The 14,571-nt window shown below is 36.9% G+C and overlaps 1 protein-coding gene across 1 annotated transcript in view; it reads left to right on the top strand.

Moving 5' to 3' along the window:
• KIF11 (kinesin family member 11) overlaps nucleotides 1–14,571 on the top strand; it is a 60,155-nt gene that overhangs the window by 23,067 nt on the left and 22,517 nt on the right. Inside the window, exons 10-14 of the mRNA XM_036265433.1 lie at nucleotides 5,159–5,247; nucleotides 9,860–9,947; nucleotides 10,763–10,951; nucleotides 11,561–11,768; nucleotides 12,987–13,159. Coding sequence (XP_036121326.1) covers nucleotides 5,159–5,247; nucleotides 9,860–9,947; nucleotides 10,763–10,951; nucleotides 11,561–11,768; nucleotides 12,987–13,159 — 747 coding nt within the window. The remainder of the gene's footprint in view (nucleotides 1–5,158; nucleotides 5,248–9,859; nucleotides 9,948–10,762; nucleotides 10,952–11,560; nucleotides 11,769–12,986; nucleotides 13,160–14,571) is intronic.

The raw sequence follows: 14,571 nt of genomic DNA, 5'->3' as shown, positions 1-14,571 counted from the left end.
GGATTTTTAAGGTTCGCATCTAACATTTACATCTTTAATCCATTTGAGTTTATTCTTGTGTATGGTGTAAGAAGGTGGTCTAATTTCATTTTTTTATACATAGCTGTCCAATTATCCCCAAACCATTCATTGAATAGACTACCACATTGTATATTTTTGCCTCCTTTGTCAAATACTAATTGACCATAAAGGCATGGGTTTATTTCTGGGTTCTCTATTATGTTCTTTTGTTAAGTAAACAGTGCGGGGAAGGATCACAGCTGAGTTTTTTGTTTTGTTTTGTTTTTAATTTCTTTATTATTTTGGTACGTGCCCCTAGTGGGAACTGAACCTGGGACTCTCTAGTTTGCAGGCCGATGCTCCAACCGCTGAGCCAAACCAACCAGTGTTCTTTTGATCTGTGTTTGTTTTTATGCCAGTACCATGCTGTTTTGATTACTGTGGCCTTGTTTGATATTGGATAGCGTGATTCCTCCAACTTTGTTCTTCTTTCTCAGGATTGCTGTGGCTATTTGGGGTCTTTTGTAGTTCCACATACATTTTTGGAATATTTGTTCTAGTTTTGTGAAATTTACCATTGGTATCTTGATAGAAATTGCATTGAATATTTAGATTGCTTTGAGTGGAATGGACATTTTAATGGTGTTAATTCTTCCTATCCATGAACACAGTTCATGCTTCTACTTATTTATATCTTCAATGTCTTCAATGTGTTATACTTTTTCGAGTATAGGTCTTTTACATCCTTGATTAAATTTATTTTTAAGTGTTGTATTATTTTTTTGAAGTAATTGTGAATGGGATTGTTTTCTTAGTTTCCCTTTTTCACAGTTCATTACTGGTGTATAAAAATGCAACTAGTTTCTGCATATTTATTTTGTACCCTGCTAGTTGACTGAATTTATCAGTTCTAGTACTTTTTTGGTAGAGTTTTTAGGGTTCTCTATACAGTATCATGTCATCTGCAAATAATGACAGTTTTACTTGTTCCTTTCCAACGTTGATGCCTTTTATTTCTTCTTGTCTGATTGATTATGGCTAGGACTCCTAGTACTATGTTGAATAAGAGTAGTGAAAGTGGACGTCTCTGTTTGTTTCCAGTCTTAAAGAAAGCACTTGTAGATTTTGCCCAGTGAATATGATGTTAACTGTGGGTTTGTCATATATGGCCTTTATTGTGTTGAAGTATGTCCCCTCTATTTCCACTTTGCAGAATGTTTTTATCATAAATGTGTGCTAGGTTTTATCAGATGCTTTTTCTGCTTCTATTGATGTAATTATGTGGTTTTTATCCTTTTGTTTATCTGGTGTGTCACATTAATTGATTTGTGGGTATTGTACCAACTTTGTATCCCCAGAATAAATCCCACTTGATCATGGTGTATGATCTTTTTAACGTATTGCTGGATCTAATTTGCTAATATTTTGTTGAGGATTTTAGCATTTATGTTCATCAGGGATATTAGCCTATAGTTTTCTTTCTTTGTAGTGCCTTTATCTGGTTTTGGAATTAGGAAAATGCTGGCCTTGTAAAATGAACTTGGGAGTATTCCCTCCTCTTGAATTTTTTGGGATAGTTTGAGAAGCATAGGTTTAGTTCTTCTTTGAATGTTTGGTAAAATTCCCCTGTGAAGCCATCCAGTCCAGGACTTTTGTTTGTTGGGAGTTTTTTGATTATTGCTTCAATTTTCTGATTCTTTCAATTCATTTTTTTTTTATCCTCACCTGAGGACATTTTTGCATTTATCTTCAGATAGAGCGGGAGGGAGGGTGAGGGGGAGAGAGAGAGAAACCTCAACATGAGAGAGACACATCCACTGGTTGCCACTCACATGACCGCAACTGGGGCCGGGGACAAACTGCAACTGAGGTACATGTCCTTAGTGGGAACCGAACCCAGGACTCTCTGGTTCGTAGGCCAACGCTTCAACCGTTGAGCCAAACTAGCCGAGGCCTTCCGATTCAATTTTGTTTTGTTTTGTTTTTTCTTTTTTCCTTTATTAATTTTAGAGAGGAAGGGAGAGGGAGAGAGAGATAGAAATATCGATGAGAGAGGACATTGATTGGCTGCCTCATGCATGCCTCCCACTGGGGATTTGGCTCACAACCTGGGCATGTGCCCTTCCTGGGAATCGAATCAGCGACCTTTTGATGCATGGGTGGATGCTCAACCACTGAGCCATGCCGGCCGGGCTCAATTTTGAATGATTGTGTCTTTCTAGGAATTTATCCATTTCTTCCAGTTTGTCCAATTTGTTGGCATATAGTTGTTTTTCATATATATTTTTTTTACAATCCTTTGTATTTTTTTGTCTCTTTGTTTTAATTGTTACTTCTTCTCTTTCGTTTCTGATTTTATTTATTTGGGTCCTCTCTCATTTATTGATTGATTGATTGATGAGTCTGGTTAAAGATTTGTCAGTCCTGTTTATCTTCTTAAAGAATCAGTTCTTTATTTCATTGATCCGTTGTATTGATTTTTAAGACTCGATTTCACTGATTTTTGTTCTCATCTTGATTATTTCCCTCCTTTTCACTTCTGGCTTTGTGGTTCTTTTTCTAGTTACTTTAAGGGTAAAGTTAGATTGTTTATTTTAGATTTTGTTTTGTTTGTCTTTTTTTCTTGAAATAGGCCTGTAATGCTGTGAATTTCTCTCTTAGGACTGCTTTTGCTGTGTCCCATAGATTTGGGGTTATTTTGTTCTCATTTTCATTAGTTTCAAGATATCTTTTGATTTCTTCTGTGATTTCATTTTTAACTCATTCATTGTTTAGTAACCTGTTATTTAGCCTCAGTGTGCTTGTGTGTTTTTCATTCAGAAAAGATGCTTGATATGATTTCATTCTTCTTAAATTGATTGAGACTTGTTCTGTGTCTTAACATGTGGTCTATCATAGAATATGTTCCATGTGCACTTGAAATGAATGTATATTCTGCTGCTTTGGGATTAAATGCTCTGAAATGATCACTTAAGCCCATCTGATCTAGTGTGTCATTTTTTTTTTTTTTTTTTAATACTCACCTGAGGATATTTTTTCCATTGGTTTTTAGATAGAGTGGGAGGGACGAAGGTGGGGAGAAAGAGAGAGAGAGAGGGAAAGACAGAGAGAGAGAGAGAAACAAACATCAATGTGAGAGACATTGATTGGTTGCCTCCTGCATGACACTGACCAGGACGGGTATCTAACCTGCAGCCCAGGTATGTGCCCTTGACCAGAATTGAACCTGCTACCCTTCAGTCTGTGGGCCATTACTCTAACCACTGAGCCAAACCCACCAGGGCCAGTGTATATACTTTTAAAATAGTTTTAGGATCCAAATAAGGTTTTTACCCTTAGCAAGTTTTGGGTATATCTTTGGTCTTAATACATTGGTTCTCCTTTCATCATTTTTCCCAGCATAATTTATTTGTGGAAGTACCTGTATTATTTATCCTATAGTATCTTTTCACATGTTCTGTTCTTTGTATCTTTCTGTATTGGTAGTTGGATCTTGGGGCTTCATAGATTCAGGTTTTATCTTATTTATGTATTTTTGGCAAAACTGCTTCATAGGTGGTGGTAATGTTCTCTTACCAGGAAGCAAATGTATGTTGCTTTATCTTTTTGTTAGGAATTGATGATAGTCAATAACTTGATCCATTAGTTCTTTAAGGGTTGCAAAATGAAAATTTTCTAATTCAATTTTTCTTAATTGATTGCCAAATATCTCTATAAAGAATGCCCTCAGCTACCCAAGGGTATACTTATAGGAAAGGCAGGAGAAATGCTTGATTCATTTTGTTTATTGGGCAGTTTTGAGAATAATGGGTTAGTTGTCTAGCTTGCTTTTGTTTTATCCTTATCAGAGGATATTTTTTTTATTGCTTTTTTGCTTTTTTGAGAGAGAGAGAGAAATATAAATGTGAAAGAGAAACATCAATCAGTTGCCTTCCTACATGCCCCAATCCAGAGGTTGAACCCAAAAGCTAGGTATGTTCCCTAAACGGGAATCAAACCCAAAACTTTCTGGTGTACCAGATAGTGCTGCAACCAACTAAGCCACCCAGCCACAGCAGTTTTCTAGCTTGCTTTCTTTTTTAAATTTTTTCCTCACCTGCAGACTATATATATATATATTTTTTTGCATTTATCTTCAGATAGAGCAGGTGGGAAAGAGGGAGGAAAAGAGAGAGAGACACATTGAGTGACTGCCACCCACACGACCCCAACCAGGGCCAGGGACAAACTGCAACCGATGTTTGTGCCCTTAGCGAGAACCGAACCTGGGACTCTGATCCACAGGCCAACGCACTAACCGCTGAGCAAAAATGGCCAGGGCTAGCTTTCTCAATGTTATTAAAAACTTATGAGCCTCAAATATTTGTGTTAATCCAGTGTTGTTATCCTCACTCATGTTCAAATTGTTCTTCCTTTGATTGGTGATGCCTACTCCAAGTGAGTTCTTGAGTTCTTTTAATTAGCCTAAGCTTTTTTAGCTTCCTTCCTTGTTTGACAAAATGTTCAAGGTTCATCTTGAATGTTTTTTGCCCCAATCCTAGAGTCAGACCTTCTCCAAGGAATCCTGTGTTTTTGTTTGTTTGTTTTTAGTTTGAAATGCTATTTGGAGTACTGGAAGTTGTGGTTTTTCTGTTTTGTTTTCAGAAGACCATATTTTAAATAATGAGTATATTTAAAGGCTCTTTAAAAGCTGTTGAAAGACTTTATTCTGTACAGATTAATATTGAATCAAAAGTATGGTCATGACTTATCATACATTTTTATGCTTTAAAAAACATAAAAGGGCTAACTTTATTTTTATTATATCCTCTGCTAACTGAATTTTATTTTTTTTTTTTTTTTTTTTTTTTTTTTTTTTTTTTTATCCTCACTCGAGGACATTTTTCCATTTTTTGTTTAGATAGAGCGGGAGGGAGAGAGAGAGAGGAAGAGAGAGAGAGAGAAACATCGATGTGAAGGGACACATCGAGTGGCTGCCACCCACACGACCAACTAGGGCTGGGGACAAACTGCAACCGAGGTACATGCCCTTAGCGGGAACCGAACCCGGGTCTCTCTGTACCGCAGGCTGACGCTCCAACCGCTGAGCCAAACCGGCCAGGGCGCTAACTGAATTTTAAAAGTTGTTCTAAATTGATACAATGTTCTTCTTGTGTAGGAATATACAGAAGAGATAGAGCGTCTGAAACGAGATCTTGCTGCAGCTCGTGAAAAAAATGGAGTGTACATTTCTGAAGAGAATTTTAGGTAAGCCCTTAGCTATGGAAATTAATTTCCAAGAACAAGTATTTTCTGATAACAGACTGTGGAAGTAAAATGTACTTATTTGACAATAAATAAAATCTTTATTTGTAGTTTCTCCTACAAATGCTAGTTTTTCTTTTTAATATTAACAAGTAGTTATCACGCCCTGGCCGTTTGGCTCAGATGTTGGAGCATCGGCCTGCGGACCAGAGAGTTCCAGGTTCGTTTCCCGCTAAGGGCATGTACCAAAAAAACACACAAAACAATAAAAACAAGTAGTTATCAAATCATTTTAAATGTTTTTATATAACTTTATTTTTAAAATAATTATAGGTTCACATGTCCTCTACTGTTGATTCCCTATGAATTCTTCTTCATTTCATTTAGTGTATTTTTTATTTCTGACTGGTCTTTTTCTATGTTAATGATCTCACTAAGTTTCTTGAAGTTCTCATTAAGTTCCTTGAGCATCCTTATAATCATTATTTTGAACTCTATATCTGATAGTTTTTTTGCTTCCATTTTGTTTAGTTCTCTCTCTTTTTTTAATTTTTAATTAAAAATTTTTTTTTTTATTTTTAGAGGTGAGAGAGAGAGATAGAAACTTTGATGAGAGAGAACATCAATTGGCCTCCTTCTTCAAGCCCCCCCACTGGGGTTCAGGCCCACAACCTGGGCATATGCCCTGGCCAGGAATCGAACTGGTGACCTCTTGATGCATGGGTCGATGCTCAACCACTGAGCCACACTGGCCGGGCTAGTTCTCTTTCTGGGGATTTCTCCTGTTCTTTCACATGCGACATGTTTTTTTGTGTCTGTGTTTTGGCTACTTTACTGTGTTTGTTTCTATGTATTAAGTAAAGCTGCTATGTCTCCTAAACTTGGTAGAGTGGCCTTGTGTAGTAGGTTTCCTTTAGGGCCCAATGGCTCAGCCTTCCCAGTCACCTGAGCTGGGCTCTCCAGGTGCACCCTTGTGGACTGTGTGCCCTGTTTTGTTGTAGTTGAACCTTGACTGTTGTTGGTGTCACTAGGAGGGATTGACTTCCAGGCCAGTAGGTTGTGTAGACACAGTTGCGAATACAGCCGAAGAGCTGCTGTGTAGGAGCCAACCCTGTGGAGCAGGACTTGTTTCAATGGGACTTTGGTGCTCACTGAGTCTGCCTCTTGAATGTGTTTCTCATGGAGGTGGTAGGTTTGTAAACTGGCATAGTCTGAAGCTGACCACCAGGTGCTCTGGTTCTGGGCCTCTCAGGAGGTGCAAAGTCAGCCACTGTGTCTGTACCCTGCCTGAGGTCACCTGTCATGAGCTACAGAGTGATCTGCAGATGGCTGCTAATTATGTTGGGCTTGGAGGTGCCCAGGAGATACCAAGCTGTAAAACAAGGTGAGCAGCCACTATTACTGGGCCTGGGGCTGCTTAGCGAGAGGTACGGGGCACGGGGCACGGGGCACGCTGAGGCCAGCTGCTGCTTGTTTTAGGGATTTTAGGAAAGTGAAGCATGGGCCAAGACAAGCCATTCATATGGAAAAGCCACTGAAAACTGCTTGTGTGAGCCTGCAAGTTGGGTGGGGCAGGGTCTCAGGGAATCACCAGGGCCCTGTGACAGAGTGTGAGCCCAGTTGATGGAGACTCAGATATAGTTCCTGCTGGTCAGTTCTATGGCAGGGAGGGCTCAGCAAAGGAGCAATGGCCTTTGCCAGCACTATTTTCTGGGAGAAATCTGCCTCCCCTACCCCTCACACCCCCCACCCAGCTCTTGCCCTGATGTCAGAGAATTTAGTTCCTCCTCCGTTTGTCCCTGGTTCCTTTCAAGCTGCTGCCCCAACACTGGAGCTCAGATGGAGTGAGTTCGAGTGGGCTCCTTAAAAGGAACTGCCTGTCACTCAGCCGCAATCCCTGCTGGTTTTTATACCCCAGAGATACAGGGACTTCTTTTCCTGGCATTGGAACCCTGGGTTGAAGGGTCTGGTATGAGGCTGGGACTCCTCACTCCTCTGGAGAGACCTCCACAGCCAAGATATCCCTCCTGATTAAAAACTGCCACATGTGGATTTTTATTATATTTTTTCAATAGTTTTATTATATTTCAAGTGTCTTATGTTTTTCAGTTGTTCACTTTACACGTGTCCCTATATCTACCACTTTTATATTTTTAAACATTAATTATAATTAAATAAAATCTTTATTTTTTAAGTTTGGTATCAGATGCTCTTGGTTGTTACCAAAGTTAAACTGTCTTAAAACAACAAGGGATAGAATGAACTTCAAGGTTATTTAATTCTGCAACTCAAGGATCCAGTTTGTCTCTTCCTACTCCTGTCCCTCATAGGGGCTTTCTTCTGGGGCTACCCTTTCATCAAGGATGATGGTCAGCAGTAGAGCAGCTACATGCTGTCATTCAGGTCCACTGTAGATGAGAGGCTACCTGTCCTTTAACCATGAAAACTGGCCAGGGGAACATCATTTATGATTAGTTTAGGCCTGAGTTGTCTTCATATATGAACCAGTAACTGGGAAAGGAGTTGAATTTCTCTGATGGTCTTGAGTCAGTTGGGTTTAGTTCCTGGATCTGGGAATAGAGTCAGGCTGCAGGAAATGGGTATTTAGTAGGCAACCAATGAATACCTAGAAGTGGTTTAGTCCCTTGATTTGCTAATGTAGTATCTTCTGCTATTAGTACTCACAATAGACATTGGGGACTGATTATCTGATTTTCTTAACTTCTATTGTTCATCTCTTTGATATATTTTATTTTTATTTATTTATTTTTTGTTAATCCTTACCTGAGGATATTTTTTCCATTGATTTTTGAGATAGAGTGGAAGGGAGGGAGGTTAGGGAAAAGAGAGAGAAAGAAACATCAATTGGTTGCCTCCTGCGGGTGCCCCAACCAGGGCTGAATGGAACTGTTGACCCTTAGGTGGGAGGGCCGATGCTCTAACCACTGAGTAATATCTGCCAGGGCGACTTTGATGTATTTTAGGTTAAGAAATATCTATTTTTGTTTGTAAATCCCATGATTAAAAAGACAGTGCTTGACAGTGCTTAATCTGAAACAAAGTTCTTTTGAAAAATTCAGAGAAGGATCACAAAAGCCATAGCCAACATTTCAAGCAGGAAAATGCTTTATTTACCCCATGCTTAATAGACCTTTTAAAACTATATCACCCATGAAATAATAATGTTGCATTATATATATATTTTTAATCCTCACTGGAGGACATTTTTCCATTTTTGTTTAGATAGAGTGGGAGGGAGGGAGGGAGGGAGGGAGAGAGAGAGAGAGAGAGAGAAACATCGATGCGAAAGGGACACATCCAGTGGCTGCCTCCCACACGACCCCAACCAGGGCCGGGGATGAATCACAACCGAGGTACGTGCCCTTGACCGAAATCAAACCCACAACTCACTGGTCCACGGGCTGATGCTCTAACTTCTGGGCCAAACCAGCCAGGGATGCATTATCTCTTGTACGTTCAATTTTTAAAAAGCATTTTAAATATCCTATTCTACATAAAAGACCCATTTCCAATAAAGAACTAATACAGTTAATCAAAAGACTATTAAAACTAATTCTTCTCTTACACTCAGTTCTAGCTTTTCATTTAATCAACAATATCTCTAGCTAATAAATTGAGGAAATTTGCACTTAGAAAAGAATCTCTGTCATTTAGCACAGTGTGGAATAGAAAATCGTTGGTAGTTATGAAGGAGCTGGAAGAAGATAGAAGAATACAAAAGACAACACTCACTTCTAAAACTTGCTAATGCTCAATAAATCAGAGACCCATTAAAGTGGACCAGAATTACCAAAATGTCAATAGTGTTGAGGCTGAGGAATTGTGCTCTAGAGAATAATCCTTGGCTCTCCTGAAAAAAATTTTTTTTAAATCCTCACCCGAAGATACTTTTCCATTCATCTTCAGATAGAGTGCAAGCGAGGAAGGGAGAGAGAGAGAGAGAGAAACATCGATGTTAGAGAGACACATCAACTGGCTGCCTTCCCGCCCAACCCTGACCAGGGCAGGGGACCGAATCGCAACCAACGTATGTGCCCTTGAACGGATTCGAACCCGAGAGTCTTCCATCCGAGGGCCAACTCTCTAACCACTGAGCCAAGCCAACCAGGGCAAGGATTTTTGTGGTAGTGTGATCATGGCATGTGTATTGAGGTATATTTGGGTATGGTAGGCAGTGAGAGGTATAATTGCTCTGTCCTCATGCTTTAATTCTGTTCTCCAGTTTTATGTCCTTTTTATGCTTCATATTCCTGATTACAGACACTTAGGTTGTACCTATATCTATTTTATATGATTATGTTCCTGTTAGCTTTGTTGCTTCTTAAATTTTATACACACACATTTTTCCCCCTTATAGACAGGAATTCTCAGTTTCACAATGGAGATAACAGGAAAAACAATTATTGAACAAGGACAAAGAATACATTTATGCTGTTTTTGCAATTTGTATTTATTATTAACACCTAGGCATCATTATCACGATAGTGACAAATGGTAAAGCTGATGTGTAACTGCAAAAATTGTGTTAGAATAAATTATATAGAAATTAAGAAAAAAAAAATAACTGTTACATTCACATTAAACTTTATTTTAGAGCCATGAATGGAAAACTAACTGTTCAAGAAGACCAGATTGTAGAATTGATTGAAAAAATTGGTGCCCTTGAGGAGGAGCTAAGTAGGGTAAGCATTCCAAACAATATTGACTGTTATGTAAAAAGCAAATATTGAAAGAAAATTTCAGAATGTGAGTGACCTGATATTTTTTCTTTAAGATATTTTTCTTACTGACTCATATACTGAAAGTAAGTTGTATTATAATTTTATCATTAGTTGTAATGAAGAAACTATTTAAAATTTTTATTTATTGATTGATTTTAGAGAGAGAGGTAGTGGGGGGAGAGACAGAGAGACATTGATTTGTTGTTCCACTTATTTATGCATTCATTGGTTGATTCTTGTATGGGCCCTGACTGAGGATCAAATCCCCAACCTTGGTGTGTCAGGATGATGCTGTAACCAACTGAGCTACCTAGCCATGGCAGAAACTATTTTGATTCTTACATAATGTAACATTACAAGAAATTAACTGAATTTTGTGATTTTATTGTTCAAGCTAAATAGTGAATTCTGAGACATTTTCACTAACATGTTTATTCAGATGAGGGAATGCGATGTTGGGAGAAAATAGATGTTAAATAACTAAGATGTAAAAACCTGACCCTTCTGTGCCACCCTCATGTTGGCAGTGTTAGATAAATCCTGAACAAGTAATACCACTACACCAGACCTGTTGTTATTTGTTTTTAATTAATTTATATGAAGAAACCAGATGACATATAAAATGTAGTAACCTACTTGGTAACTTACAACTTGTTACCGTTTTGCATGAAAATAATTTGTTTGGTTCTAATATTATATTACGAACTAGCTAGGTGCCTCACCAACCAGCTCAGTATTTTTAATTCTTAAAAGAATGTTTAATGTGTTACATTTAGGTTACAGAGTTGTTCATGGATAATAAAAATGAACTCGACCAGTGTAAATCTGACCTGCAGAATAAGACACAGGAGCTTAACACCACTCAAAAACATTTACAAGAAACTAAATTACAGCTTGTTAAAGAAGAGTATGTCACGTCAATTTTGGAAGATACTGAGAAGAAACTTCATGATACTGCCAGCAAGGTTTGTCCTTTGTTTTGATTGTACTTGCATTAAAGAAATTAGAAAATGAGTAGAAGTGAGTTACTTTGCTCTATGACATTCTATTTATCACCCCAAATAACATTTCTGTCCATTCCATAAACGTTATTTTACTATTTCATCTAAATTTTCTTCACTGGAGATGTTAACTTAAGAAAAAGCTTCTAGAAGTTTTGGAAATAGAACATAACTTTATTATACTTTGTTGACATTTAAACCAAATATGTAATACTTTTTCCTGTGGTCATGATAGAAATTAATCAGTCATCAAGAATTTAGTACCTTCTACTGATGGAATATGTTGAAAATATTTAATTTTTTATTAGGTGTATTTTTGAGGCAATAGGGAAAACTTCTCGGGGAGAATAATTACTATAATTGGAAAAAATCAATTTTCCTTGCCTGGATGGCTAGGGAGGGGAAATAAACATTACTAGATAAATTAGCATGAGTTTAAAATTTTCTTCTGATACAATATATAAAATTTGTAAGTTCTATTAGGAGAAATCCTTCTGTAGCACAGATATTTTCTTAGAAAACTTTTGTCATATCCATCTTATCAACGTTTATTTTTTTTAAAATCATACATAGTTGCTTAACACAGTTGAAGAAACTACAAAAGATGTATCCGGTCTTCATTCCAAACTGGATCGTAAAAAAGCAGTTGATCAGCACAATGCAGAAGCTCAAGATATTTTTGGCAAAAATCTGAATAGTCTGTTTAATAATATGAAAGAATTAATAAAGGATAGCAGCTCAAAACAAAAAACCATGCTGGAAGTTCACAAGAACTTGTTTGGTAAGTTCAAGCATTTCTAATTATTCTAGTCTGTGTGTTTAGTGTGAGACTAATTTAGAAACTGATAGTTTAATATCATAAAAAAATTCAGGTGACAATGTTACTAGTTACCTCCAAGTGCACACACTATCCGTTTAGACTAGGGATTAATGGTTTCACTTCCTTTGATTTTTTTTTTTTTTTTTTTTTATCCTCACCTGAGGACATTTTTCCATTTTTTGTTCAGATAGAGCGGGAGGGAGAGAGAGAGAGAAACATCGATGTGAAGGGACACATCGAGTGGCTGCCACCCTCACGACCAACCAGGGCCGGGGACAAACTGCAACCGAGGTACGTGCCCTTAGCGGAAACCGAACCCGGGTCTCTCTGTACCGCGGGCCGACGCTCCAACCGCTGAGCCAAACCAGCCAGGGCGGTTTCACTTCCTTTGAATTGAAACAAATCTTAGTTGGGTTTTTTAACCCGTGTTTTCTATACAATAACTTATGTTTATTAAACAATAACTAAGTGTATAAACTTTAGAAGTAAAAGTCTCTTTAACCCTGACCCCATCTCATTCTATATAGACACTACTGTTACATTTCTTGAGTTTCCTTCTAGAGATTTTCTGTACATAAACATTTTGCATATTTTTTCTTTTGAGAATATATATTTTGAATGTTTGCTGTAATGTCAGAATATGTGTGTGTATGTATTATTTTTAACCAAACCATTGTTATCTTCATTTAGGAAAAAAAACTCATAAATATTAGTTTATTAATTAGGAAAATATTATCCTCATTATAGAAAATTTGGGAGATGCAGAAATGTAAAAATTGTTTTAGATCACTTAGCGTCTAGTCATTCTAAGCCTACTACTATAAATTTTGATTATAGATTTCTAGTTTCTCTTTTCTTCTATACCCTCTTTTACCTACTATTATACTGTATATTAATTTTAGAATATTCTAATTTTTGGTTTACTGTTAGTGATAGTTATGGGTCTGATGCACCTACAGATATGTCAAGTGTTTACAGAATGCTGTAGAACAAATATAATTTATATGTAAAATGTGTCCTTCCTTATGTAGTCAGACAATTATGTTAAGTTTATTTGTTATGAAAAATTTCCTAACAGGGATATAATTTTGCCAGCCTGTTTGAGATGGTTCTAGCTGTATGTAAATAAATATGTTTATGTTAAAGATTACATCTTTTTTTTTTTTTTTTTTGGTATAGGTAACCTGCTGTCTTCCAGTGTTTCTGCATTAGACACCATTACTACAACAGCACTTGGCTCTCTCACATCTGTTCCAGGAAATGTGTCTACACATGTTTCTCAGATTTCTAATATGATATTAAATGAACAGTCATTGGCAGAAGAAAGTAAAACTGTACTTCAGACATTGATTGTTAGTAAATATTTTAAAGTTTTTTTGAAGGGTGTTACATTTGCTAATGTTAACAATGTTAACAATTCTTTCATCTTAGCTCTACTAGACACAGTGATAAATATCACTTTAAGAAAGTAGATTTATATATGTATTTTTTTTATCCTCAAGGACATTTTTTCTATTTTTATTCAGATAGAGTGGGAAGGAGAGAGAGAGAGAAATATCAATGTGAAAGGGACACATCGAGTGGCTGCCACCCGCACGACCCAACCAGGGCCGGGGACAAACTGCAACCGAGGTACATGCTCTTAGCGGGAACTGAACCCGGGTCTCTCTGGACTGCAGCCAACGCTCTAACTGCTGAGCCAAACTGGCCAGGGCAGAAAGTAGATTTATATTTTAAAGACAAATCTAATCTCTCCACTGTTTTTCTTTCCCAGAAAGATTGATTTCCAAATGCATATAACTGTTGAAATTTTTTTCACTTCTATCTTTCAATGTTGAAAGTAGAATTTATAAGCCTTCTAATAACTAAGAAAGGGTAGGTTTATCTCCATATGAATTCATGGGACCCAAGACTTGCCAGTTGGCTCAGAAATAGGTAAATTATTCTTTCTGCTGGGTGTTGGAATGATCTTGCTGATGTTACACTGATTTCAACCAGAAGGAGCTATTAAGTGATTAATTTTAAAACTACAGTGATATAGAAACATAGCTAGAAAAACAACTTAAAATACAGAATTCTGAAGACACATAAAACAATTTTGAGGTCAGATCTGTGTGATCAAGCCCTTCTGGGCCATAACTGTAAGGCTCTTTTTCATAGTTCTATAGAAATCACTCATTTAATTATACTTAATGTTCTTCCATACTTGATTTATATGCGCTATTTATTTTGTAATTGTGTGATTTGTCTAGGAAGTTCTTGGCCATATCACTTACTTTGCTTTTTTTCTTTGTACAGGCTCTCTGCCTCTCTTTTTGAGTTAATATTTGTTGAACATTTTCCAAGTAGATACTACAAATGTTAGCTGACACTTTGCCTAGATTCAGTGCTTGTATGACATTATTTAATAGGTTTCTTTAATCATCCAAATTTGACAAAGTTAAAAGTTACTGTCCATACTAACTTTTTAGAAATTGATTCATTCACTAAGTAGTAATCTGTATTTAGTAATGCCTTCCTACCAATTTATAAGCATTGCTTGAGTCAGAGATGACTGCTGCTCCCACAGAATGAGTTGAAATTAGAATGATAGTTCTTCTTTCCCAGTTAATACCAGAAGCCTTTTCTTTTAACTATTTACTAATAATTTCTTTTAGAGTTTCTTACCTTTGCCCCAATGAAAAGAACTTAGGTCAGAATTTTTTTTCCTTTTTATTTATTTTATTTTTTTATTTTTTTATCCTCACCCGAGGATATTTTTCCA

The sequence above is a fragment of the Molossus molossus genome, unplaced genomic scaffold, assembly GCF_014108415.1.
Source record: "Molossus molossus isolate mMolMol1 unplaced genomic scaffold, mMolMol1.p scaffold_m16_p_17, whole genome shotgun sequence".
NCBI lineage: Eukaryota > Metazoa > Chordata > Mammalia > Chiroptera > Molossidae > Molossus > Molossus molossus.
Note: the sequence above shows the minus strand (reverse complement) of the source record. Positions and strands in the feature narration are given on the sequence as shown.